At 38.5% G+C, this 27062-nt stretch overlaps 5 protein-coding genes across 8 annotated transcripts in view; 3 read left to right on the top strand and 2 right to left on the bottom strand.

Moving 5' to 3' along the window:
* csgalnact1a (chondroitin sulfate N-acetylgalactosaminyltransferase 1a) overlaps nucleotides 1–2928 on the bottom strand; it is a 27598-nt gene extending 24670 nt beyond the window's left edge. The window contains exon 1 of the mRNA XM_034896555.1: nucleotides 2719–2928. The gene's annotated coding sequence lies outside the window, so the exon portion shown is untranslated. The remainder of the gene's footprint in view (nucleotides 1–2718) is intronic.
* Nucleotides 2929–5379: 2451 nt separating this feature from the next.
* Nucleotides 5380–8866, bottom strand: nxnl2 (nucleoredoxin like 2). Of its 2 annotated transcripts, XM_034896789.1 has the most exons (3): nucleotides 8247–8866; nucleotides 6067–6252; nucleotides 5380–6030 (listed from the first exon to the last, which is right to left on the bottom strand). In XM_034896789.1, exons 1-2 carry the CDS (start codon nucleotides 8546–8548, stop codon nucleotides 6084–6086), a joined length of 471 nt encoding a protein of 156 aa, XP_034752680.1. In that variant the 5' UTR covers nucleotides 8549–8866; the 3' UTR covers nucleotides 5380–6030; nucleotides 6067–6083. The 2 variants fall into 2 exon arrangements, with proteins under 2 accessions (XP_034752680.1, XP_034752678.1); XM_034896787.1 differs by having other exon boundaries at nucleotides 5380–6252.
* A 1832-nt stretch (nucleotides 8867–10698) lies between these two features.
* On the top strand, nucleotides 10699–11901 carry gng10 (guanine nucleotide binding protein (G protein), gamma 10). 2 transcript variants are annotated; one of them, XM_034896616.1, is made up of 3 exons: nucleotides 10699–10960; nucleotides 11505–11632; nucleotides 11735–11901. In XM_034896616.1, exons 1-2 carry the CDS (start codon nucleotides 10880–10882, stop codon nucleotides 11628–11630), a joined length of 207 nt encoding a protein of 68 aa, XP_034752507.1. In that variant the 5' UTR covers nucleotides 10699–10879; the 3' UTR covers nucleotides 11631–11632; nucleotides 11735–11901. The 2 variants fall into 2 exon arrangements, with proteins under 2 accessions (XP_034752507.1, XP_034752508.1); XM_034896617.1 differs by having other exon boundaries at nucleotides 11717–11901.
* Nucleotides 11902–13890: 1989 nt separating this feature from the next.
* On the top strand, nucleotides 13891–19921 carry btc (betacellulin, epidermal growth factor family member). 2 transcript variants are annotated; one of them, XM_034896615.1, is made up of 5 exons: nucleotides 13891–14381; nucleotides 15009–15116; nucleotides 17093–17210; nucleotides 17370–17516; nucleotides 18675–19921. In XM_034896615.1, exons 1-5 carry the CDS (start codon nucleotides 14342–14344, stop codon nucleotides 18820–18822), a joined length of 561 nt encoding a protein of 186 aa, XP_034752506.1. In that variant the 5' UTR covers nucleotides 13891–14341; the 3' UTR covers nucleotides 18823–19921. The 2 variants fall into 2 exon arrangements, with proteins under 2 accessions (XP_034752506.1, XP_034752504.1); XM_034896613.1 differs by having other exon boundaries at nucleotides 13898–14381; nucleotides 17090–17210.
* Nucleotides 19922–24764: 4843 nt separating this feature from the next.
* Nucleotides 24765–26134, top strand: rxfp3 (relaxin family peptide receptor 3). Its single transcript, XM_034897068.1, has one exon. It carries the CDS (start codon nucleotides 24831–24833, stop codon nucleotides 26049–26051), a length of 1221 nt encoding a protein of 406 aa, XP_034752959.1. The 5' UTR covers nucleotides 24765–24830; the 3' UTR covers nucleotides 26052–26134.
* The last annotated feature ends 928 nt before the right edge of the window (nucleotides 26135–27062 follow it).

Below are 27062 nucleotides of genomic sequence, written 5' to 3'. Positions count from 1 at the left end.
TAGATAGATAGATAGATATATAGATAGATAGATAGATAGATAGATAGATAGATAGATAGATAGATAGATAGATAGACAATCTGCAACTATTGATCTGAAGGTATTTTTTCACCATTTTCTGACATGTTATAGACAATTCATCATAAGGAGTATGATTGTCAACTGCCATCCTAGTGCTGCTGTACATGTTCATTGACAAAGTTTTTTTTGAAGTGAAAAGATAAAGCCAGAAATGGAACAAATGAAAAAAAAAAAGATGTACAGGTTGTATACGGGTTTGCTAGTTGCTAAAGTGCATTTCCTTTTTGTTTTACAAGAGATGTAAAGAGAAGGACTTTGATATAAAAATACTCCAACATCCTGCACATATTTAATGAAAGAACACAGGATTATTATTTGTAAAAAGTATTTTTCATTTAATTGTCTCTTTAAGGGATTCTTATAAAAAATGTTTGTCTATTTATGTTATGTGTTAAGGTAAAAAAAAAAGGTTCTAGGCTATATGGTTGGTTGGGCTACTCATTCTATTTTGGATTTTAAGCTAATCGCGGATATATGGGTGTATATGTTAGCCAATATATACAGTAAGAAGAAGTGGATGGTGGTATCAGCTTTAAACATCTGTATCTGTCTCTTTTTAAGAATATGGAGAAGAGCTTTGTTAGCATTTTAAAAACAGAAGTAGTTTGTGTCAGCCATCAACAGTTACTCTGATATCTATCTAAAATGAACAGCGTGGAACACAACATTGATTTCACTGCCTGTAGGAGTCAAAAATACAGATTGATCTCCTCCATGAACCAATTACACAATAACAGCCACCACCCAAATCTACAATGTGCTATATACAGTATGTCTGTGCAGAGAGGGGCAATTTCTGGTCACTCCCGCGTACAGTAAAAAACAATGAAATGAAATGAAAACCACACTACAATCCCGATAGGGCACAGCTCATCCCTGTGTAATCATGGTGCACTATAATAAATCTTAGTTTTTATTGTAAGACACTCCCTGTGCCGCATGCTTCACAGTAGCTGACACTGATTTTACAAGTGGAAATTTATGAATAGCTGACAATAGGGACAGCAAGTGAGCAGATAAATTGAGATTTACACAACAAAAAAGCTTTCCAATGTGACCACAAAACACATCTGTTCATTTCAGCTATTCACCTGCCACACACCATCATAATTGCACATCATCTCCTTTGCAATATTCTTGCCACTTTACTCAACATTATCAGACGGAAACGTTTGGCAAATGAGTTGTGAAAGATGTTAACAAGTGTGAGCCAAGTTCAGTCATGGCCAGAGCTCATTACTTCCCTCTTCTCCCTGGACAGTTAACTGCCACACAGACATTACTACCAAGCTGAACTGTGGCATTTCTCAACTGTGGTGTCTTTGCATGCAAAAGGTGCATAGTGTGTGGTGTTCTTCACCCTCTGCTGTTGCTCAGTTATGGTGGTTTATGTGGGGCAACTAACAGTCCGCCCCAGAGGAAATAAACCATTCAGTGCCATTCATAAGCTCTCCATTCAATTTAATTGATTTTTTATATACCAGCATTATCTAACTGAGCAAGGGCAACTGTAATATCATCAGAGGTACTTTGTCAATACGCTGCAGGGACATTACATCAGCATCATTAACATGTCCTGCAAGATTCCGGTTATCTGATCTATGAAACAAGAGAGTATATGTTGTCTGCACAGCAACACAGAGTGAGAACACACACACACACACACACACACACACACACACACACACACACACACACACACACACACATACACACACACACACACAATGGGGCAACTTTATCTTCCAGGCACAGAAAACACATATATGTCATCAAGTATCACATCATACAGTTATTTACCCACAGCATACTATGTGTACACTCTCCAGAGTCTTTCTTCTCTGCTTGCTAAACAACCTCAAATCCCACATAATCTCCAGTTTCATTCTTCCAATATGAGAGAAAAACAACTATGCCAGCTTGCAAACCAAATATTTCTGGGTGCAAGGTGCCTGTTAGTGAATGCACTGAGCAGGATTAGAACCATTTTCCTGATAAAACCTCCAGCTCGCTCAGCATGGTGCTACTGTGTGTGTGTGTGTGTGTGTGTGTGTGTGAGAGTGAGTGAGTGAGTGAGTGAGATAGATAGAGAGAGAGAGAGAGAGAGAGAGAGAGAGAGAGAGAGAGAGAGAGAAAGATGCTGCATGTCGTTTTATTATCTGGGTATAACCACCAGAAATTATTGTGGGCGTTTTTTTTAATTCACGGGATTTTGATTTCATGTGACCTAAAACATGACTCACAGATGAATAACCTGGAGGGTCATCATCATCATCAACAATAAGGAATGTTTCATTTATATTAAACAGGTCTATGTAACAGAAACTTGTATCCACACTGTGACATACTCTGACATTCATAGTCAAAGTATGTTCATAAAATGCATAATGGAAACGAAATGACTTGATTTTTACAATTGGTAGCTATTTTTTCACAATTGCTCACGAAGTATTAGCTTTATATTTCCAGCAAATACAGCAAACTTGAAGTTAACATTGAGCAGGATGCGAAAGATCACTAAACTCATTGCATGCGAACTATTAGATTTTGTAATAATTCTGTTTTATACTATGACTACCGGCATTGCAACATCTGTAGTTTACACTGTTAAAGTGCATTCTCACCCGGTCAACTTACGTCTAGTTCCAGCAGTCGTTGGTTCAGTCTATCCTGCATGGAGGCTTTGTTTTTGTCCCAGTGCTGCGGTCCCGTCCCTGCAGCCCTCCACCGCTCTGCAACCACCACATGCGAATGCATGAGCGGGTGTGAGCGCTCGGACCGCCAAATAGCGTGAAGCCTGCCGAAGAGAGGCAGACGAACGCTGGAACATGAGGGGTGCGGCTTTCAAAATAAAATAAATTTACCAAGATACAATTCAGAAATGCCGCATAATCGTAAATATGTTTTGTCTTGGTTGACTACCTGTGTCATGCTGGACTTTTACCAGATTTCAGAGTGTAAAATATACAGTACTTTAACTACTTTAATTGTTTAAGTCGTGGGCTTCATTGTGAGACTGTTCACACTATGAATAATTATGAACATAGATAACATTACCTACGCTTTCGCTTTTCCTTCCGAGAATTTAAACCTTAAAGTTAGCTTAGCGTGAACTGCTAACAAAATCCAGCACCTCTAAAACACATTATTGTCTCTTTCTGCGCACAAAACGGATTAAACAAGCGTGAAAAAACTAGCCTTTGCAGCTTTAAGGGGACTCGGGGAAGAACTAATTTAGGAGCTAATATTACTGTCTACTTCTGGTCTTTAAGCTAAGCTAACCCGCTGCTAGCTGTAGCTTTATATTTACCTTTCAAATACAGCAGTGGGGTCTGTGACACTCACAAACTATACGAAGAAGTGATTTAGCGCCAAAAATACTTTCAATATGTGTATTTTGGGAAGGTGTACGTGTTGCTAAAATTAGCTAATTCTTAACACTTTGATCATTCAAAAACAACGCATATGAGCTAGGCCTATATTTAGTGGACTTTAAAAATGTTAAGTTGCATTAGATCAAAACTTAATAAGCAATTGTAATACAACTAGGAAAAGCCATGGAGTTTATTTAAATCAGCTGTAAGTATGTTTTTTTGAACGGCGATCTAACCTTAAATTACTATCTGTGTTAGTCTTATGATGCAAACTTGGAAGGTTGATCTCCTACCACTCGACAATTTGTATGGGCGTTTTATTTAAAGGGGTTTCGGCGGAAGTTCTTTTAAAAACGTGGTGGTCTTGACAGTGGCGCTCTCTCCGTGCAGGGTCCGCCGGTCCTAGCCATAGGTGCCTGCAGCTCTGCGCCTCCCTCCAGCCCTGCTCTCACATAAAGACAGCCTTGTTAGTTGATTCAAGACACCGTTACAGCGGCAGGAAACACTACTGCCTTTCATTTATAAAGCCAACGAGAAGTCCGACTGACTCCAATTATTGTGAAGTCGACATAAAGATCCAATCTAATCTGAACTGGAAGGTTCTCTGCCAGCTCGGGTCTCAATCAAGCAGCAGAAAGGAAGCAGACAAATATTAGACAATTTGTTCGTCATCATGGATAACTTCATTTGAATTTCAGTTGTAATTGTGTGATGACTCATGATTTAATTACCTTATTACCATTACACAGTGGTTGAAGAAGTTTAGGTATCATCAGATATTTTAAGTAAAATTAGCATCACAGTATTACATGCAGTACGCCTATGCTTGAATAAATTTACATGAGCATGCAGTTACTTTCCAACACTTTCATTACGGGAAACAAAATGAACCTATATGCCTTTCTTACATTCACACTATAATCATAACACTTATATAACACTCTAATAAGACCCCCTAAATAGAGGGCTATATGAATTAAATGAATAACTTAATTTGTACTTAAGTGTCCTTCCATCTCATGGCCGCACCCAGCAGGCCAATGTAACTAATATTTAAACCTATAATTAAATAGAGACCGTCATCTGATTTGAAGAAAAATATACATGAATAGGTGAAGGACTGGGTTCTTAAAATCCCCTTTAAATCTTAAATATTCAAGACTTATAATAATACTCTTCTTTAAATAGAAGAATCCATGATTGTGTCTGACACGGGGTTAGGGCAAACTGTCCTAAATGTAGGTAGAATTGAGAAAATTCAAACACCACATTCTCAAATGGCATAACAGTGACCCCACATGGTTAGACTATGGAATTACAGTTTCCACCAACGTGCACCAGAGGAATGTTTCAAAGTAGATCAATAAAGTTCAGTTCAGTTGTTTATAGATTCTCTATGCCAGTATGAGGCATCATCATTTTCCATTTCAGTTTTTTTACTTGAAGGAGTTGCATCAGTCTATTCAGTAGTACACTATGAGATGTAGGAAGTCCTCCGAGATCTGTGATGAAGGGACAGCATACATACACACCTGAATCGACCCGAGGCGAAACAACATCTCTATTCAAATTTATTCCTGAATGAATCTCTGGGCAGTAAATGGTGTGACACGGTGTCCTTTGAAGTCTTGCAGCATTTGATATTAAAGCAGACAGGTACTGGAGAGACTGGCCTGTGCAGAGTCTTCATGTCAACATGCCTGTTGGATGTTTTATAAGTGATAACAGCAGTGTCATCATGCACAAGGGGGAAAAAGGCAATTAGTACCAAGGATGCAAAGGTGCCAGCACGTTGGAAACAATGTGCTGTGGGCTTTCTGCATTTTAACGAGGCAACAGGGAATCATCTTGTTTGTACATAAAACATTGGACATATACAGAGACTCCTAACAGAAACAGGAGATGAAACAGATGACAAGACATCTCAGAATATATAGATTTTTAATAATAACTGTCTTAACAAGCCATATAAAATAAAAATACAAAAATATAGAGGCAGTTCAATGTAGAACTACAAGTCAAACCTTAAAAATCATAAAGATATCTACCTAATAAATTTATGCAAGGTTTAACTGAATGGTTAATTTGTGCACAATCTTATAAAAGAACATTAATGAATGCATTTCAAATTAACTCAGAAACTACAGTTGCTGGCTTGTATTATTCATACTTAATGCACACTTTTCTTAAAGCAGAGCATTTTTCAAATAATAATGGACATGCCTGAGGTTTGTCTTAAATGCATAGGATGTTTAAAAAAGCAGCGTTTCCATACCTTTTGGCATGTGAACCCTTAAAACAAATCCATATCTAAATGTAAACCCCTCAACGAAGCTTGACTTGTGAGCAATTCAACCAAAGTTTGACTTTTCCTTCACGGATTATTTATTGAAAAGGATTTTAAGAAGTCAAATATATCCAGTCTTTGACAAAACACAATGTTGTGTTACAGAAATTTTAATTAGCTTTTTCATATCCCCTAACAATCTCCTGACCCTTCATCCCCAGTGGGAACCACTGAACTAAAATGAGCATAGAAATATTTTACTTTGGTTTTGTTCGGCTCTCTAGAGTGGCTGCAGTAGCCCTCGTGGAAAGATGGGTTGTCGTGTTCCTCCACTTTGTTTCCTAACCATTAAAGTTCTGGAAGATCTCTGCAGCGTCCAGCCAGGACCGGAAGCAGGTCAGGCCTCGGTCTCGGATCTGTTTCCTGCCCTTGTCTGTGATCATGTCGCCGTTCTCCTTCACAATCACCAGTTTAGGGACCGCTGTGATCTTGTAGCGCTGCTTCAACTCACTGAGAGAGAGACGAAACACACAAAAAATGATATGCTTGACAGTGGTGGAAGGTAATAAAGTGTATTTACTCAGGTACTTAAGTACAAATCTGAGATGAACCTATATTCTGATGAACCTATATTCATTCTTCAAAAGAGAGCCTTAAGAATTGTAAATAAAACCACTTATAGAGCACCAACTAATCCACTGTTTATTAAATTAAAAGCACTAAAATTCAGAGATATTGTTGACTTTAATACTGCACAAATTATGTACAAAATAAATGATCATCAGCTGTCAAACAGTGTCCAAGGGATGTTCCAAATAAGAGAGAGGAAACATCATTTAAGAGGAATATTTGTATATAAAACAAAACCCATAAGAACAAATGCTAAATATCACTGCATCTAAACTAAAGGAGTTACTTTATGGAACAGCTGCAGTGAAGAGATGAAATCATCTATAACAATGAGCAATTTCAAGAGATTATTTAAAATTAATACATTAAAGGGATACGAAAAGGACTTAAAGTGATGGTATTGTAGTAGACTGTATGGTTTCTTGGCATTTATATGCTGGTATGTCTATATATTAATATACTTATATACCGATACGTCTATATACTGGTATGTTTATATGCTGGTGTGTCCATATGCTAGTGTATCTACATACTAGCATGTCTATATACTAAGACTAGTATGGCTGTGTTATGTAATCTGCTATAGATGGTATAGAAAGTAGAAGAAAGGATGTATTAGGGTTTATAAGTGTTTGTGTATGTATGCATCTGTGTCTATGATGTGTAAATAATAGTATTTAAATAACTGAAGAATAAGATTTACTAAAGGATAAAAGTAGAGAAAGGGGGTCGGACTTGATAAGTTGTTTATCAACTTCTTCCTACTCCTTTTGAACATGGAACATTTTTGTTGCGTTTGAATGACTTTCAATATTGGAAGACTGTGCTAAAAAGTACATGACCTTATTTATGTCATTTTAATTATATATGTATGCAGGAATGCATGTATATAAATCTTTTATTTTAATGTTGTTGTTTTTGATTTTTTTATGTTCAAATAAACTATTAAAAGTAAAGTAAAGTAAGTAAAGCAAATCTGAGATACTTTACTAAAATATTTCAATTATGTACCTTTTTTGGTATGAGATAATGAGTATCTAGTAATATATCTCTACTTCTACTTAAGTAACTATTTAAATGCAGAAGTTTCATTGTGAACTATCTATTTTTGAGTAAAGGAACATTTTTTTATATAAAAAGGACAGGCATGTGAAAACAAAAGCACAGAGCAACGGCTAAATCTAACATGGGACCTGGATAGAGATCTAGATCAAATAGGCTATCATGATATTTTTTTACCCAATAAATCGATATTGGCGATATTGTTGGGTCGAATATTGGTGCTTCACAAAATATTTACACAATGAGAGTTTAGATAAATAATCATCAGTAATGTGGCTATTATGACTAAATTGGGAAAGGCAAATAATTGAACAATTAGAACAGTCTGGTAAGTTCCGAAAATGACACCCCTTTACTGTTACGTAGCCTTAAAAACCAGGAAAAACATTTTTTTCTTATCACGATATTATGATATTCAAAATTGAAGACAACATCTTGCTTCATATATATAAATGTTGATATAATATTGATATATTGCCCAGCCCTAGACCTGTACATTCAGAATCAAATCATATAAATTGAATCAAAATAAACCATGGAGTAAAATTGAACAGATTTGATGGACTGTCTGTCCTATAATAACCATAATCCCCGAGAGGGTGACTCTTGTAAGGATGTTACATAAACTGGATCACATACTAATAAACTAATGGATAACAGGGTTTAATCCTAATAAGATAGGCCTAGGATAAATAAAGCACAATCAAGGGCAACCAAGTAGTGCAATACATTAACATTACAATGTTTGTTGTTGTACACTTCATAAATCAAATAACTAAACTTCCATAGACTTATTATATTTTGATACTTACTGCTTGTAATCATCCGTCCAGGGCAGAGCTAGCCAGTCTCCGTGCATATCATGATAATATTCAACCATGTCATCCATCGACTTGTCTGAGGAGACAAAAACTATTTCAAACTGAGCCGGAGGTTCGCTCTCTTCAACCAGATCCGTGTAGAAATCACACAGGATGGGTGTGAAGTCTCGACATGGGGGACACCATCCTGCAGAAAAGTAGATCCCCACCACTTTATTCCTTAACGCCTCTTCAGGATCGACTAAATCCCCGTCTTTATTCAGGAGTGTCCTTCCGGTGAACACCTCTACCATGTCTGCTAAAGTCTCTGACAAACTTCAAAGTAAAGTGTCCCGGAGGTTTGACAGCTCCAAGTGGCGTTTTAGCTCATATTTCCTCGTGTCAACACCTCAACGTTGGTCAGAAGAGGTGTTGGTTCTCTGAAGGAGGATCACCTACTTTCCTGCAAGATTTACCTTTCGGCAAAAGCTACTTACTGCTAATCCTGTTAACCACCGGCAGACCAATGAGGACCCAAGCAGAAGCAGCGAATGTTGTCGGTCATTAGCCATGTGGGATTCAGGGACGTACGTGGAGCTGGATGTAAACGTTGCTTGCATGCTAGTTAAGATGCAGCACGCCGTCTCTTAGCACTTTATGGCAGGTCCAGACAAGCGCATGCGCAGAGCCAACGAACGTCGCGTGATGCCCACTTCCCTACACGTGACGCCATGGGAGTACCTTTAACTGTCTATGCTTATTACATCCATGCTATAAACCTGTTAGCCTATTACACTTGTTGAATTTGAATAAGGCCACGCTTCTTATATTCTTATATTTTATTCTTATATTTTGTTATTGTTAATATTATTATTATTTCATGTATATTGTATGTATGTATATTTTGTGTGCTGCTGTAACACTGTAATTTCCCATTTTTTGGGATCAATAAATATCTATCTATCTATCTATCTATCTATCTATCTATCTATCATACAGATGTCCTTTGATCATTTACTTCCACATTTATGTTCTAAGACCCCGTGAAAACTACAAAGACAATAAACACATACAATAAAATGATTCAAATATACTTCTTTGTCTTTTTACAGTCTCTTAAACACGGTTTTCCTTAACAAGACGGGCCCCAAAATGTAAGCGGCACAACAGAGACAGAAAGTGCAGTAAATGCAAAGAAATTACAAAACATATAAAGCAAATATAACAAGGCTGAAATACAAAAGGACAATGACCGTGTGCGCCTCTTGGACCGTGCTAAATCTTTGTCTGAGTCTGTGCATTTTTCCTCTGCAGCCACGTTGGCTCTGTCCTCCTTCTTACCCACAATGCAACAGGTGTGGCCTTTGCTAAACACTGCTGATTTAACTTTGACTTCAACATCAAAAATGGCATTTTGTAATAAAGCACAAAAAGTAAACACAAACATGTCTCTAAAATATTGACAAAACGCTATTTTTGCCATGCATTTCTATTTTTCTGTATCTTTATATTTATGGATTATGCAAAGCATCGGGTAAAAGCCTATGATTTATGAATGAGTGAATCATCACTAATTCACTTGGATAAAAAAACTTTACTCACTCTGGTGAGTACTATGCCCTGCTTTAGTTGGCCGTGTTGTATCTTACTGGGATGTTTTATTTGGACACCTGTGTGGAGGTTTCATGCGGTCATTGACTGATGATTAGCTATTGAATCAGATGTGCTGACAAAACTATTTACTTAAAGGTCCCATGACATAGTGCTCTTCGGATGCTTTTAGACCTCAGTAGTCCCCTAATACCACATCTGTGTGTGCCATTTCTGAGTCTGTAGCTATTGAGGAGAAGAGGGGGGCAAAGTGAGGGGGGGGGATTCCAGATCGGCCCATCTGAGCTTTTAAGGCAGAGCAGGATACCCAGGGCTCGGTTTACACCTGTCGCCATTTCTAGCCACTGTATAGACCATAGGAAGGCTGGGGGAGGTCATATTAATGTTAAAAAACATACTGTTAAAGTGAAATTTTGTTGAGTGTTTGTTTGAATAATTTTCCTATTTATCATTATTATTTTTTTACATTTTGTAATGTTTTGTAATGTAATGTAAAAAATAAATATGTTACACAAACTGAGATGTGCTCACATAAAAGAAGTATGCCTGTGTGCTTGCAGACATTAATGTTTCTTTGCAACAAGACTGACAGCCAGTCCTCTCAAGTTATTTATATTTATTAAAACTTTTTATAATTTTTAATTCTTTTTCCACCTCCTTTTTATTCTAACCCTCTTACTTCCTCCTCCTTTCCATTAATCTCAAACTTCATTTCTTTCCCCATTCCTCCTTTCCCCAAGTCTTTTTCTACTCCATTCGCAATGCTCTTGTTCCTCCTTCCTCCTGTCATTCTCCTTCACCTTCACCCCCATCTCACCACTCCTCCCACTTCCTCCTCACGAAGTTTCCTAAGTTGCCATCTCTACTTGTTTCTTCAGTGAAGTGGACAGAGGTCTTTAGTGAGAAACTCGGCCACTCTTTCTCCTCGAGCATTTTGCTGCCCATTAGTGCAGTTAGCTCCTACGTTGAAAGACTGAAGGAGACTTTTTTTTTTTATAAGGAATTTTTCTTTCCTCAAAACAATTTCCACCAACATGACCTCTAATTCCAATTTATCTAACATGCGACGGCTTGTAGAACAACTGAAGCTCGAGGCCAGTGTGGAGAGAATCAAGGTAAAGACAGAATATTATTATAAATGTAAAGAGCATGAGAGTTTAGGGTTTGGTGAGTTTCTTGCTTTGTTATATGCACAAGCCTGCTGTATTAGATTCAACACATTACAGTATAATGTCCTGCTTTTGTTTTATACACTATTTTCATTTATTAGGCCCCTACTTGTCTTGTTGCAGCACGCTCATTCAATGTCTCCTATTACATTGTTCTACTCTTATTCCACACACTGTGCAAATTAACCTTGGCTGTGTCAATTAAACGTTTCAATGTACTCACATGATGTCTTTGTGCTTTCTCCATACACGTTGACACATAAAAATGTGACATATATGTTTAGATTAAAGGTACTTGTAAAATACAATAAAAATCACTTACAGGAATATTACCACTCAATAAAGCAATAGTAAATGATTTATTAATCATTAATCCATCCCTTAATGAATGCTTATGAACCCTTTGTGTGTGTGTGTGTGTGTATATATATATATATATATATATATTAGGATTTCATATGAAAACACATGTCTTTGTTTCTGTTCCCAGGTGTCCCAGGCGGCTGCAGAGCTCCAGCAGTACTGTCTGCAGAACGCAGGCAAAGACGCCCTGCTAGTCGGAGTCCCCGGAGGCAGCAACCCCTTCAGAGAACCACGCTCCTGTGCTGTAGTGTAAAGGTCAGCATCCACAAGGTGTACAGCCTTTATTTCTAAGTCACACCTATTATTAATATAACACAATTTCAAATGAGGAATATAAAGATGTGCACTTTTTTGCAGAGGACGAAGAAGCCGACACAACTGTGGCATGGAAATATTTCATGTTAATTTACAAGAAAAGAAAAACACAAACAATTAGGTTTCATGATATCTTTTTTAAATGAATCTTTTATTCCATTGATGTATAGCCATTGAACTTTTCTTTAAACTCATTAAAGGGCATTACACAAACCTACTTCCTCTTAGTCTTTATTTAAAGACCTTTTGAAAGCTAATGCTAGATAAGTGTGATCTCTCTTTCATATAGTGGACAGTGGCAGAGTCTAAGACTATCATGGATTATACAAAGCGGATGTTTGTAGCCAGGCTCTAAATTACGCCTTGGAATCTCTTTGTGTCCAGGCTTCCTGATGTTCAGTCTTAGTTAGAAGCACAGCCAGAGAGAGGAAACTGGGTCTTCCTGTTCAAAACTGCAACGACGCTCCACAAAGAATCACAATGTACTTTGCTTGTGTGCTTTTAAAGATTTTGGACCCACTTTACAAGCTCAAGGCTATATATTATATTAGAAATTAACCTTGAATCCCCAGAGTGTGGGAATTGGATATTATAAATCATGTTTTATTTATGGATGTTTAGTCATTGTGTCTGTTTATTTTGTTTATTTGCATTCTGTTTAAAATTGAAGTTATAGATTCTAAGATGTCAACAATCACCCCAGAAACAGTCAGCCTTAAAGAGGTCTAGCCAGTCACGAGACAGCTCCATAGACCACTTCCTTTTCCTGTCAGCACACTGTTCTTGGACAAGTCTCAATGTTTTCCCATTTTGATGCCGCCTTTTCTAACAACCTTTGTTCAAATGTGCAGGATAACACACTAAGGGGATCAGACATCTCTCATTTTTGAAACTTGAGAATGAGCAGAATGGAAATCAGAAACTTAACATTGTGTGAAAATGAGAGACTCTCTCTAGGGAAGAAACCAAAGCAGAGATGGGAAGCTGATTCCCTTGACAACATTCAATTTGTAACCATAAAAAAAACTAATTGTAAATTTGAAACTAGAAATACCAACTGCATGCTGAGGTTTGACAGGAAAGGCCGTTCATTACTCTGGCTGCAGTATACTTTGTTTTGTTTTATATCATAGGAAGGTGTTAGATTCAGTTTTAAAAAGTATCACTATGTTTAGTGTTTGACACAGCCAAATTGTTGCAGCTATGGATTCATAAGTTGTTAGTGTTAGCAATTTGCTAGAATTTAATATGAGATGGCGCAGACACTAGAGCAAACACTAACCAACTCCAAAAGGAATCACATTAAAAGCTTTTGCAAAATCCAATCAACTTTCTGCACACATTATAAGAATGAAAACATTGCAACCACAGTTAAAATTGTGTGATGTGACAGTGTAATCCTGGGTGTGTCTGTAGACACTGACATCCCTAAACTGGCCACACTCAGGTATGGTCAAAATCAAGTAATAAATGTTTTAGGTGCCATAGGACATGAGGAAAATGTTTATTTAATTATTAAAGGAAAGTGTCAACTTACGCCTTCTGCTGGTCATTTCTAGAGAATAAAAACATCACTCCCAAAATAGAACAGCCAGTAGTGGAAGAAGTATTCTGTAACTTAACTTAAGAAACAGTTGTGATACTACAATGTGGAAATACTGCATTACAAGTTTGAGTCCTGCATTGATAATGTTACTTAAGTAAAAATAAATAATGTTACCAGCAAAATTTACTTGCACTTAAAGTGCTTTATTTAGAAAAAAGCCCTATGAGAGTGTTAAGCTATTATGATGTGAGATGTTTATCAATAATGCATTAATGTGTAAGCAGCACATTATATTACTTGGCCGAGTTAGAGCTAAGTAATTCTACAGCTGTAAAAATGCAGTAAAGTAGAAAGTACAATACATCCTTCTGAAACGTATAAAAGATGCATGAAATGGAAATACTCAAGTAAAGTTCAAGTACAAGCCATTTGAACTTTCACATTCAACTTTCTTCCAGTTGATTGATACCCTGCAGGAATCATTCTAGACCACCAAGAAGTCCAGATGTTGCAGCAGTGTGTTACAGTGTCTGATTATGGACCAGTCAACCTGCCAAACTCAGATCACATATGCATGTTTTCCAAATGACAACACAGTGGGATGAAGTGCTTTGCAGTTAAACCGGCTGCTGTTTATTCTCAATGAGTTTTTACACCTGTCGTTTCATTCTTAAGAAAAGGAAAGGAAAGCCAGGGAGAAAGGTGCAATTGTTCTCTGAGGAAGAAATAACCTGAATAGCTTGAATGGAGTCTCCTTTAAAGGTGTGGGCGGGGAGCAGAGAGTTGGGTTTCAGTGCCACCCCTTTTTTTCTATTCTCAAACACACTGGCGTGCCTTCCAGTCACAGTCCAGAGAGACACTTTGGGCTATGTGTGTGTGTATGTGCTTTGGTCAGAGGCTCAAGCTTTCCCTGGATGACTATAAAACGAACTGCCATCAATGAAGGACCACAAAACAACACACCACTGGGAAACTTCCACAGCTTGTCCACACCTTTTACAAAGGTCATTGACTTCTGAGAAAGACTTGACCCACTTTAATCTCTATCGGCCAATGAGACTGAACTTTCATGTATCAGATGAGCGCTTTTATCAAGTGAGAAGATGGCCATGGTACACAGACTCTATGTAGGGATAGTAACAGGTAAGATTTGTTTTATTCCGTTCACCTTTCTTACTTGTCAATTGTAAACAGAAGACTGGTTTTAATATAATCTCAGATGTCTGTCATTAGAGTGATTTTTACATGTCATTATTTATGAAGTGTTACTAGTGATCATTTTCTTCTCAAAGGACGTAGATAGAGTTAAAATTGCATAGTGTGAGTTACTGTAATTCATTTTGTTTTGGTTGTTGGCGCACCTTTTTTATCATCCATGTGCCGTCAAAGTAATGGGGAATTGATGCCTGAGCTCTTCCTACTGAGCTATTTTTGTACAGTAGACATCAGTGTTGGTTAATGATTAAATCAATACAGCAGCAATATATCTCCTGTGATCAGTAGCCTAGTCATTGTCACAACAGGATTTCCTAATGTAGAATTAAATATAGATGTCTAAATTTACACAGAATGATAAACTTTATGTCTGCTCTAAGAGTTAATATGTATTTGTTTAGATCAGTAAAAAAGTGTGTGTGTCTGTGTGTGTGTGTGTGTGTGTGTATGTGTGTGTGTGTGTGTGTGCGCGCATGTGCATACTTTATGCATCTGTTTGTTGTGAGTGTGTATGTGCATGTGTGTGATCCGGTTTGCTTGTGTTTCTGGCTTCAGCTCTGGCCTTATGCAAATACTCCCTGGCAGAATGGAATACCACAGAGGAGACTGCCAATCGAACTGTGTCTGACTGCCATCACCATGGCAACAGAGACAATTGCACAGGTAGATATGGACAAGAGGTGAGGGGGGCAGGGCCCTTCACTGTGTCATAAATGGCTTCTTTGAAGTTTTAAGGTGGAGATTTCAATGAAAGTATGACCTAAGCACAGATGTGGATACATGCACCTACCGCATTGAAACACTTGATAGGAAAAAATGAGGCAGTTAATTATGGCGGGGACATATTCCAGGCTGTCCAGTGAGCATAGGAGTTGTTAAAATAGTTGTTAGCACGGTAAACTAGGTCTGCTGAGTATTTGTTCAAGTAAGTTGAGTATTCCATTCAGTACATTACATCAAATGTACTTGTAGCCAAATGAAAATCCTTTAAAAAATATTTTAGTCTTCGCTTGACATAACGGCATTAAATGAGAAAACAACAAGATGTTTCTAGTACATCAAGTGAGTTAGGAGCTTCATCCAAATTAACTTTAACATTTAGCCATGTCTGTAGGCTAAATCTGAAGCTAATAGCAAAAATGCTTAGCAATAAAATTGGAAACATCTCAACTCCCTCCAAAGCCACAACTTGTCATTTTATCCAGATTAATGAGATATAACATGTCAATTAGCTAGCTTGACGTTTTTTTTCATTTTCAGGCTAGTGGTTTCCCTAATCAAGTTAAGAGAACTCAACCCGCTCCTAAGCCACATAATTTTTAGGCAATAATCTTTGTATATATTAAACAAATGAGATAACAACAATTAGTTCATGTGCTGGTGGACATTTTTACTTCTTTTCCAGCCTTGCTGTTTCCCCCATTAAACTAAGCTAACCAAGTTCTGCTGGCTTTAGATTCATATTCAGCGAGCAGACATTAGAGTAGCATCAATCATCTCATAAACTAACACCTGTCAAGAATGCAAATAAACATATTTTCCTAACTATTCTTTTGAACTTTGTAACTGGATAATTTCCTTTTCAAAAGGTACGACAGCAAGCCGGAGCTCATGTTTCAGCTAACATCTAAACAAGTCATTGAACATGTGAACAGCAGTATTCTTTTACAAGCTCATTTCAAAGATAATGAGCTTTAAAGATAGCGGCAGCCTGTAGTACAAAGCTTTTGTAACCGGGGATCAGACATTCAGCATTATGGCAACTAGCAGCTGTTTTAGGGTGGGTTTTGTGGAGCAAGAGAGAGAAGAGTGGGAAGAGATAGACAGGGAGAATGGGAATTGTAGTGTGTTACTTTATCCCACCTTAGCATGTGTTTGATTACGTAAGGAATTGTAATAATTGAAACATGTGGTTAACGAGACCTTGATGACACTAGGCTTTTCCTGGCAATGATTCAACAGGTCTCCTCTCTGGATCATGTTGCATACAGTCTATTTATAAGATCAAGCCGCCATGCCAGAAGTGAGGTTGTAAGTCAAAGAAGCAAGCTGACAGAACTTGAAATAGTTTAACATTTTAAATAAGCTAAGAGTCAATCAAAAAGATTAATGCCACCCTAATGTCTGTTTCCTCAATATGAAGCCTAAGCAGTTAGTTTAGCTCATTTTAACATGAGAAACAGCTAGTCTGGAAATAAAACAAACAAGCTAATTGTAACAAGCTAAGCTAAGCTAGCTAATTGACACGGTATCTTATTTGTTTGGTTGTTGTAGTTTTGGAGTTAGTTGAGTGATGAAGAATGGTGAAAACAGTTGGTCTATATTATAACGTCTACATTAGGTCACTTTAGAAGTGCTGGCCGGTAGATTTAGTTACATTCAGACACAGCCAGGCTAGCTGTTTCATGTTTGCTCTTTATGCTAAGCTTAGCGGCCACTGGCATAGCCATATATTGAGGAGACAGACATAGTGAATTGATCTTTTTATCTAACTCTCAGAAAAATTGGAAAAGGCACAAAAATATCTATTACTTTGAACGCAACATGAGAAATTCATACCTTTCACTGTTCATAAGTTTGCAAACTTTAATAGATGATGAAAACTATTTTTAAATGTTGTCATGTAATTTCTCCAGCAGACACAACAGATACAGGGCAGTGGACTGGCCACTTCTCAAAATGTCCAGAGGAACTTACAAACTACTGCATCCATGGGGAGTGTCGTTACATTGAAGAGCAGAATGCACCGTCCTGCAGGTGAGAGACGTCTACTGAAAAAAGATGGAGATAAAGGCAAACGAGAAAGCGTTACTGTTCTCCTGTTGTTGAAAACAGAACAGATGAAGGAGGCAGTGGAGTTGTTTCTATTGTATTTTACATAAAGGAAATTAAAGCAATTTTCTTTCTTTGTCTCAGGTGTCAGCGTGGTTACATTGGCGGCAGGTGTGAATATTTGGACCTAGAGTGGCGGATAGGAGAGAAACGACAAATCATAATTGCCTGCATCATAACGGGGCTCGTTTTTCTCATTCTTGTCATTGTATTTATCTGCATTTTTTCACAGTAAGCTTTTTGTGCTTGTGGGATAGAAAAGAATTATAAAAAGTACTTAAAAGAAGTGTTCAGCATTTGGAGAAATACATGTATTTGCACTCTCTTGCCTGTAAAAGATGTATAGCTGGAGCCAGGAGACAGTTTTCTTAGCTTGACATAAAGAGAAACGGGGGAAAACAACTTGACCTGTCCAAAGTTAAAACAATCCACCTATACCAGAACCTCTGAAACTCAGACTGAAGCAATAAATTGAAATTTTTTAATTTGTGAATAATTCATTTCAATATTTTCATTGAAATGCTATCCTCAAATTTACTTAAACTTAAAAACATGAGACCCTCCTTTGTTTTTGTTCCCTTTGTTTCTGAGCAATCTGGTTTTGTCTCTCATGGCATGGTGAAAAGGTCTAAAACTACATTACCCTTAAGCATCAGCCAGTGTTGCCATGGAGAAGTCAGACTCAGAGAGACGAAGCAGCACGGTAGCAAATTAAAAACTTTGTGTCATAGTTGTCAAATTCATAAATGACCCAGAATACAAAAATAAATGGATAGAAACTGCAGATTGTACAATGAGTTTTCTCAACAGCTCCCTTGTCTTGTGTCTGTTTGTTTGTTGAGTGTGTGGTTGTCTTTTTTTGCAAATGTTGTTTTGTCTCCCTCCCTCCCGTTTTTCCGCTCTGTGTGATTGCGGCCCTGGGACGCGCTCCTATGTCCCAGTGTGTTGTTTCTAACTGTTTGTGAATGTTACGTTTTCTGAGTATAAAAAAAACAAAACAGCATAGTATTTGTCTTTCACCATTTGTTACCAGTGCTTCTGGGTTTTTGCATGAATTAAACAAACAAAAAGATGTGATGTGTTAATTAGTGAGCTTTAGAGATGTTGGTAGGTGGATTTTCTGACCTTTAGACAGAGCCAGATTAGCTATTGCCTGTGCTTTCAGTCTTTACGCTCACTTCAGCTAACCGGCTGCTGGCTCTAGCTTCACATTTAGTGAACAAATATCAGAGTGGTATTAATCTTCATATCCAACTCTTACATTAAAGCAAATAAATGTGTTTCCCAGTGTTGACATATTCATTTGAAATGGAAGCATGATTTTTGAACTGGTTTTGCTAATACTGCTCGCATATGCATGTTGTTATAACGTATTTACATCTCTGTCAGCCGTAGGTGCAGATTGTGTTGGCGGAGTGGAAGACGGAGGGAAGAACCAAGGAACGTGACGGAGAAACTGAGCATGATGGATACCAGCGGGACACATACAACCTTAATGGTAGACTCAACAGAGCTACCACACACCAACACTGTGTGAGAAGTGTGTTCGACCACAAGTCTGGGAATTGTTTAGATATGAGGGATTTTTGTCCTTCATGTGACAGCTGCTGCTGTTAGTCTCACAGTGACAGCAGGGGGCCATTGGAGGTCCCTCTGTGCCGGACAGGCGTGAGGCCTGCTCAAAGGAGGAGGGACATTTCTGGATAAAAGCTGTGTTAGATTACGCAGGAAAACAACAGTTTGCACCCTCTTTAGAAAGGGCAGCCTTGTCTGAAACTTTGATGAAGCTTCAGACCATAGAAGAAGAGAAATACAAGTTGGAGATGAGTGATCATCTGGTTGTGTGTTGGCAAGAACACTTTTTTCCCCAATGCTGTGGAGCAACAGACACTTAGCACAGCTGAGTGCACAGCGCTGAATCACTTGTTGCCATGTTGGAAAAAGCTTTGACACCAGCTGGCAGCCGCTGATATCTGTTAATCAGGGTATTGTACAACACAGGAGACACAGAAAAATTAGAGGAAAGGGACTGTGGAAAGATGCACTCCATTGTATTGTACTGTAAAAACTCATCAAACGTACAGAAATATGCAATTTTGTTATGAGTATGAGCAGCAAAACAATACTGTTCCAGTGTGCTGTATCTTTGTGTCATGTATTTTCTACTTTGTATGCTGGTAAACTATTGATCTGCATCACAAAATCAACAGTTATGGTCATTAATTCATCTTTTGACATGTCTCTGTGTAAACTAACACACAGAATACTGTTACTTATCAACATTAGTAATGCAAGAAGAGCCTTCCATATACCAAAATGCTGCAGTTCTGGACTCCAGGGTTGGAGGAGGTCAAGGAGAACTTGTGGTGGAGGCTTTTTGGAACTATTTGGAGCCGAGCAGCCTCCGAGCTACAGAGACAGAACAGCCAAGCCTGTGTGTGGAGGCTCAACTGAGATGAAAGTGCTCCACTGTACTAGTCAGTTTCCTCTGGCAGCCTTTCACTGTTTTTTTTAAATGTGTATCTGTACGTGTATTACCTCTGCATCTAAATGTAGAATGAAGAAAATTAGGGCAGAGTCAGTGAAGCCTGTGCACACTGTCTATATGCCAACTACTAATAAACATGTCTACTGTATATTTGCTGTCCATTTAAATTATTTGAACGCAAAAGAGTGTTTCAATAGAAGAGTTAAGTGGTGATTTCTAAGAAATTACTTGTGCCATTACTCGTCTGTAGACTGTTTTGATTTAATCTCCGACCAATAAACCCAGGTTCACAAAACCACTGCTGACTTGGTCAAACCTCTCCATTAACTACTGTTACCCTTGTTCCAGTTTTAATTTTAACCTTTTAATCAAATACATGCAACATTTACACTATAACTTACACTATTGCAAAAGACATACTCAGATTAAGTTACAATTATATGTCCCTTCATTTGATTATACTTTGGGTACAGTTTTATTTTGTTGTTGTGTTGCTAGGTGCTTTGTTACAAGCTGGAGTCAGCAGTGTAGTGTACAGGAGCCAACAAATTCCAGTGTAAGGGTGTGAACATGATACAGTATTGTCCTGGGTGACATAATGTGACTTAAAGAGATACTTTGCTGACTTAAATCCAGCTTGGTGTAGTCTTTGTGTGGCATTGTTTATGTCACAGTAGGGCAGCCAAACACCATTTGTCTAAATGCACTGCCCACACTGGATTTACATCAGTAAAATATGTTTTTAATCCTGTTGGCATAAAATAATTACCTTGTGTCTGACTTTGTCATTGGATCTAGCACTTGTTTCAAATGCCATTCTTTGAAAAGAACTGAATATCAATGATGTCTGTCACATTCAATATACAATATGATTTAAAGGTATGAGATTTACAGCATCACAATGAAAAGTGGGTGAATAGGTGACAGGTGTGGATGTATGTACACAGTATGTAAGGAAGATACAGTAATCTGAAGGAATACTTTGACATTTTGGGAGCCATGCTTATTCTCTGTCTTACTGAATGCCAATGAGAAGATCAACATCCCTCTGTACTGATGTGATGGCTATGGCTTCATATTAATTGCACAGACATGACAGTGGTAGTAATCTACTCAGCTAACATTCAGCAAAGAAAAAAAGAGAACACATTTAATTTCCAGAAAGTCAAACTTCCTTGTCAAGGGGTATATACCTGCTAGCTATTGCTTTATTTTTCAGGGTTTCAGTGTTGGGTTGAAAAATATTTTTAATCCCTTTTGAAAATCTCTTTAAGAATAGCTTTGGGCACAGTCATCTCGAATTGAATTCTATAAAAAAACAGACTAGGCTTCATGTGTTCTGTAATGGGTCAACCTTCATTTATTTTACAGAGGCAGAGACCCATCGTTTTCTTGGCTTCTCTTCATGAATTTCTTTGTTTCAAAATGCCTGCAAGACTAAGCTCATTTAAAAATATATACAAGGGCAACAATGAGGATACGTATGAGGGCAATTGATTATCGTGCACTAAAACCACTGAAAACACTGCCTCAAAAAAACATTTTTTCTCACAAGTGCTACCACCAGTCCGCAGTTTTATACTCTACGACATCTGCTCTCTGCCCTGTTTACAATGGAAGTGTCAGGATGTTTGACCTAATTTCAGTTGGCCTGTGTGCCAGGCTGTCTTTAAAAGAGTGAAGGCGGTGGAATGCGGGAGTTTCTATATAAGGGGTGTGTCTGCAGGCCGATAAGAAAGACAGATACTAGCCAAACTGTAGTAGGTGTTTGATTTGGTGCGGAGATGCAGTAGAACTCTCTTTCATAAACTCGTAGTGGGATTTTGAAAGTTCTTAAACGACCCCATGAGACGTGTAGAGGATATTAGATCTTGGATGAAGTGTAGATGTGACTGCTTCATTCAGTAGTTTCCACATTGACCGCTTGGCGCTCCATCTGTTCCCCCCTGGTATGTGTGCAAGCTGGCTCCAACAGCTGTGCTATGTCTACCAAACAGTTTGACTAGAAGACACTGCTTGGGGTTGTCCAGGCTGTGTTATACATTTCTAAAATCTATACTCAGATTCAATAACTTAAGAATAAACTCACTTAATTTGATTAAGTTATTATGGGAGACAGTTTTAGGGGGAGAAAATATTGTGTAAGGTTTGGAATGTGATTCTGGGAAGGGTGTTCGTGTGTTGAGTTTGTTCCAGTTGGTTCTAGCAGGTGCTTGTCATGGTTTTGTCAAGTTTCTGTTTTAGTTGGTTTCGTGTTTTCTGTTTGTGTTCATGGACTTCCTGTTTCATTTTGTAATCCACTTTTTGTCTTCATTCATTCATTCATTCATTCATTCATTTTCAGTTGACTATCCTAGTTCCCAGTGCTTAAATACTCACTATTCCCACTCACCGTTGCCAGATTGTAATTGTACTCACGTCACTCTCCCCAGCGTTTTTCCTCGTGTTAGCTTTCACGGTGTTGTTGGACTTTTGCCTTTTTCCTGACAACAATTTCTGCCTGCTCCGTTTGTAGCTATGCCTGCAATGTTCTTGGAAGACTAACTCTACTCACCTGTGAGTCCTCCATTGTACCGTGCCAGGGCCCACTTCTTCATAAAAATACATGTTTATGGTCCTTGATGGCACATTATAAAAGACGACTGTATTTGTCTTTAATACAAATGTATAATCCCGCGGAATACAGAACCTAATAAAAAAGGTGTTGTAGTGTGTGCAGTTTTTGTAGTTTGCATTAACAACACTGGAGGTCAGCAGAACACCTATCACAACTTCTAAAATACTGAGCATGAACCGAATACTAAATCAAAGATGGAATGTAACAAAGTACAATTTGAAGGTACTTTTACTTGAATATGTCCAATTTATGGTACTTTATTCTTCTACTGCACTATATTTCAGAGGGTAATTTTGTACTTTTTAAACCTGACAGATTTCCCTTTCTAATTACTTTGCTGATTAAAAGGTCATAGAAACCTAAAATGAGGATAATAATTATGACACATTGTTACACAATAAATCTACCCAAAAATATATAAAATAGTTGGAATTAGTGCCACCTGAACCAGGTAAGACATTACAATTCTGCTAATATGTTCATGTTTGTTTAAAATTTTACTTTTGATACTTGAAGTGAATGTTACTGTACACTTTTTTCTATTTATTTTTTTAATGATTTTTTATTTTCTGATGATTTTTCCCTTTCTTCGATAGTGACAGTGGAAGGACAGGAAAGGTGGGAGAGGGCTGGAGGATGACATAAAGCAAAAGGCCGCAGGTTGGACTCAAATCCAGGCCGCTGCCAAGAACTCAGCCTACATGGGGCACACGCTCGTACTAGGTGAGCTAGAGGTCGCCCCATGTTACTGTACTTTTATTAAAATAATACTTTGAATGCAGGACTTTTACTTTTACTAGAGCATTTAACAGTGGTATTTTTAATTTTAAGTAAGTAAAGAAATACGTCTGCAGGGTTTAATATTTCAAAAACATTCTGATTCTCCCATGCCAGTACTGTGATTGGACTTCTATTAGCACACTTCTGTTAGTTTGTTGTTATTAGCAGCCAGGGGTAGCAACGTTGTCATTGTCAGATTCATGTGAACCAATTACATTTGAGTCATAAAAATGTAATTAGGCTAGGTGGGTAAATGCAGTGTGGATTCTACAGGATTCTATCATCCTCCCTCTCTAAATCCATCCACTTCCTGACGTGAGCTGTCAAGATATCCTCCAAAACACGGATCAGGAAACCATGGCACGTTGTTGTGACTGGAAGAGATACCAGCTATAGCAGAGATTATTTTTCCTGTCACCTGCTTGATTTCTGCAGATTTGTTGTACAGTCTGCATTCTCAAAGCAAAGGGAAAAATGTTAAGTGAAGAAATAAAACACAGATGATTCAGATTTTCATTCATTTCATTTCGACGCCCACTAATAGAAAGGAATCAGTGACCTAACACATCAGAAGGGATGAAGTTCATGTCAGGAGCATGATGAATATAGAAACTTAACCTTAAAATTAGGGCCTCATCTCATGCATCAATTCAGATGTTATTTATAATCTATGGTTTTGATTTGAAGCCTTGTCTGTGCAGGCCACATTTATACTTAAAAAGAATTAAACAACATGAACACCAGGAGCTGTTGGAAGCAAGCAGTTTTAAAGTTGAGAAAATCAATCAGAGCTTTTGGCGGCTTCATCAGGGGTTGAAAAGGAAGGTTTCAGACTGGCCAAGTCAATCTTAAACCTTATTGAATATGCATTTCACCAAATGTTGCAAAAACATCTACAGAGCCCTTTGTGGCTCCAGAGGAACTTAGGACTCTAGCCACTACCTTATTGTACTTACACTTTACATTTTTTGCTTTAAAGCTTCTGTCATTAAAATCATGTAGCCTATGCACAACCTTAAAGATTTGTTTTTACATGTTTTAAATAAAGTATAAACAAGTAATTACTTATGCTGAATGAAGTGTACGTGTTTTGTGTGTGTGAGAGAGAGAGAGAGAGAGAGAGAGAGAGAGAGAGAGAGAGAGAGAGATTGTGTGTGGGGTTAGGTGATAGACAATCTATCTCGATGTTAGAGAAATTTCCAATGCGTAAAGTACGGTTGTAATGTTATGACGTTTCAAGGTCGACTCAAGAAGGTTTGCGTAAGAAATCAGATACAATTCACAATTTGTATAACCAACTCAAGAATACGTTTTTTTTTACGTTTTGGATTCTTGGTTTCCAAATGGAATCTAATTAGAACCAAGGACAGCGTCAGATTACCTGAGCGCTAAATCGGGACGCGTTTTCAGTTGGAGAGCTGATAACCCCAGAGAAAGATCTCAAAGCAACACTGCAACCTGATGGCAACCTCTGTCACCTATCAATGATAAACAACTACTTTTCTGTTATTTTTGTTTTTGTTTTGATACACAGCACAGTGTGTACAGTAGGCCTATATGTTATTTAGGTAACATTCAAACTGGGACGAGAACCTTAAATCCAAGGATTTGGATCTACATGCAAGACTTTAGGAAACATCCTCAGGGATTATAAATTAAAATGTCTGGAGACACTAACTACGAAGGTTCAGCAGGATTTGTCTCTTCTGCAAATCTCAACCTGAGCTGCATTTTCAACGCGACCAACCGCTCCGGGGGAGACTTCCACCTGTCAGACTTCAACAAAACAGATTATGTGGGAGACGGCGCCGCTATTGTGAGGATAATAATCTCGATCATTTACTCGCTGGTTTGCGCGCTGGGTCTGGTTGGGAATTTACTGGTGCTGTACCTGATGAAGTCAAAACACGTGTGGAAAACGTCCTCCATTAACCTTTTCGTAACTAGTTTGGCGGTGACGGATTTCCAGTTCGTCCTTACTCTGCCGTTCTGGGCGGTGGAAAACGCGATGGACTTCACGTGGCTTTTCGGCAAAGCTATGTGCAAGATTGTGTCCTATGTGACGGCTATGAACATGTACGCCAGCGTGTTTTTCCTGACTGCTATGAGCGTGGCGAGGTACTGGTCGCTCGCCTCTGCGCTCAAGAGCAGGCGGCGGCGGCGGCCACACTGCGTGTCCGCGCGGTGCATCACCGTTTTCATCTGGTGTGCCGCTGTCTCGGCCGCTCTGCCGCACGCAGTTTTCTCCACAACGGTGACCGTTTCCAGTGAGGACTTGTGTCTTGTCAAATTCCCTGAAACTAACGGAACAGCGCAGCTTTGGCTGGGACTGTATCATTCTCAGAAAGTGCTGCTGGGGTTTGTGTTGCCGCTGGGCATCATCTCAGCCTGCTATCTGCTCCTTTTGCGCTCCATCACCTCCAAAAACATCAACACTTCGAGCGCCAAACGACGCGCCAAGGTCACCAAGTGTGTCACCATAGTGGTTTTATCCTTTTTCCTCTGCTGGCTACCCAACCAGGCGCTGACAGCCTGGGGCATTCTCATCAAACTCAACGTGGTTCATTTCAGTTACGCGTACTACACCACGCAGGTGTACGTCTTCCCCGTATCCGTGTGCCTGGCGCACTCCAACAGCTGCCTGAACCCCATCTTATACTGCCTGATGAGGCGGGAGTTCAGGAAAGCACTAAAAAAACTCTTCCGGCGGAGGACTTCTCCGACAATAATGCCGTTCCCAGCAGCCACCTCAAAGCCGAGGATGGACGAGCGAAGGCACCTGGTCCACGCCAGCGCGCCCGAGGAGCCCGCTGTGATCTTTTATCCTCCCGGGTCTGTTATGTACAATGACGGGCGAGATCTGCCGCAAAATAGCACGTAGTGCCACACTAACAGTTAAAACAATTGTTTAATTGTTTTATAGGCATATATGTTAATATCTCCATCTGGAAAGCTGTACGGTCAAGTTGGCTCTGCGCCATCTGTTACTGTTACCGGAAAAAAAACGGCACACGCATTTCTCTTGTGCTATAAATAAAGAAGACATACTTTACACTGAATGTGCGAAGTCTGTCCAAAAATGTCACAATGTGTATATTCCATTGTGGATCAACAAAATAGGCCTAAGACACGTAGAAAGTAAGTTAGAGGAGTTATCTCGCATTCCACTCACTTGTATTTCATTTATTTAAAATGGTAACTAAGTCTGATAAACAAAACATAAAGTCAGCACCAAATACTTATGCTGTTTTCATAATGCCTGTAAATAAGTTACCATTTAGCACAGCTATAAGTTAAGTCGGAGATGGATACCTGTTAAAGTTGACCCCCAACAGTCAGATATTACGGTTTGTAGCTGGAAGTAGCCTACAAGATATAATTGCTGAATACTTTGCACTGATAAGATATTTTAACTCCCAGAGTTAATAGAAAGTAGATGATTAAATTAGGATCTGGATTTCTCTCCAATCCTCCTGCTGCTTCTGTGTATGTGATGTAATAGACTTTGTGTGTGTGTGTGTGTGTGTGTGTGTGTGTGTGTGTGTGTATGTGTGTGTCACTGATGGGACTCCAACCCCTTCATAACTGAGATAAAAACCATATTTTCTTTTAATTAAGCAGGTAAAAGCAAAGGGACTTTATACATATACTGACAGGAAAATCTAGGGTAATAACAAATACATAGCTAATTGCACCAATTATTGAACTGGTACACCAGATGTGGATGTTTAATCAGCCACAGTGCACAATCTCTCTCTCCCACACTCTCTCTCTTGCTCTCTCTCACACACACACACACACACACACACACACACACACACACACACACACACACACAAGTCACGACAGAGATTGCAGTTGTGTTACATGGTTCCAACGCCGATATTCTATC

This window comes from Etheostoma cragini, chromosome 16 (assembly GCF_013103735.1).
Source record: "Etheostoma cragini isolate CJK2018 chromosome 16, CSU_Ecrag_1.0, whole genome shotgun sequence".
NCBI classification, from domain to species: domain Eukaryota; kingdom Metazoa; phylum Chordata; class Actinopteri; order Perciformes; family Percidae; genus Etheostoma; species Etheostoma cragini.
This window is presented reverse-complemented; position numbering and strand designations above follow the sequence as displayed.

What these genes read in the sequence shown, in the direction of transcription:
- nxnl2 (XM_034896787.1), bottom strand. Translation starts at nt 8,548, where the DNA reads ATGGTAGAGGTGTTCACCGGAAGGACACTCCTGAATAAAGACGGGGAT. An exon ending in TGGACGGATGATTACAAGCA is followed by an intron (nt 6,253 to 8,246) that starts GTAAGTATCAAA and finishes TCTCTCTCTCAG; the next exon opens with TGAGTTGAAGCAGCGCTACA.
- btc (XM_034896613.1), top strand. Translation starts at nt 14,342, where the DNA reads ATGGCCATGGTACACAGACTCTATGTAGGGATAGTAACAG. An exon ending in CAGAATGCACCGTCCTGCAG is followed by an intron (nt 17,211 to 17,369) that starts GTGAGAGACGTC and finishes TCTTTGTCTCAG; the next exon opens with GTGTCAGCGTGGTTACATTG. An exon ending in TTTATCTGCATTTTTTCACA is followed by an intron (nt 17,517 to 18,674) that starts GTAAGCTTTTTG and finishes CATCTCTGTCAG; the next exon opens with CCGTAGGTGCAGATTGTGTT.
- rxfp3 (XM_034897068.1), top strand. Translation starts at nt 24,831, where the DNA reads ATGTCTGGAGACACTAACTACGAAGGTTCAGCAGGATTTGTCTCTTCT.
- gng10 (XM_034896616.1), top strand. Translation starts at nt 10,880, where the DNA reads ATGACCTCTAATTCCAATTTATCTAACATGCGACGGCTTGTAGAACAA. An exon ending in CCAGTGTGGAGAGAATCAAG is followed by an intron (nt 10,961 to 11,504) that starts GTAAAGACAGAA and finishes TTCTGTTCCCAG; the next exon opens with GTGTCCCAGGCGGCTGCAGA.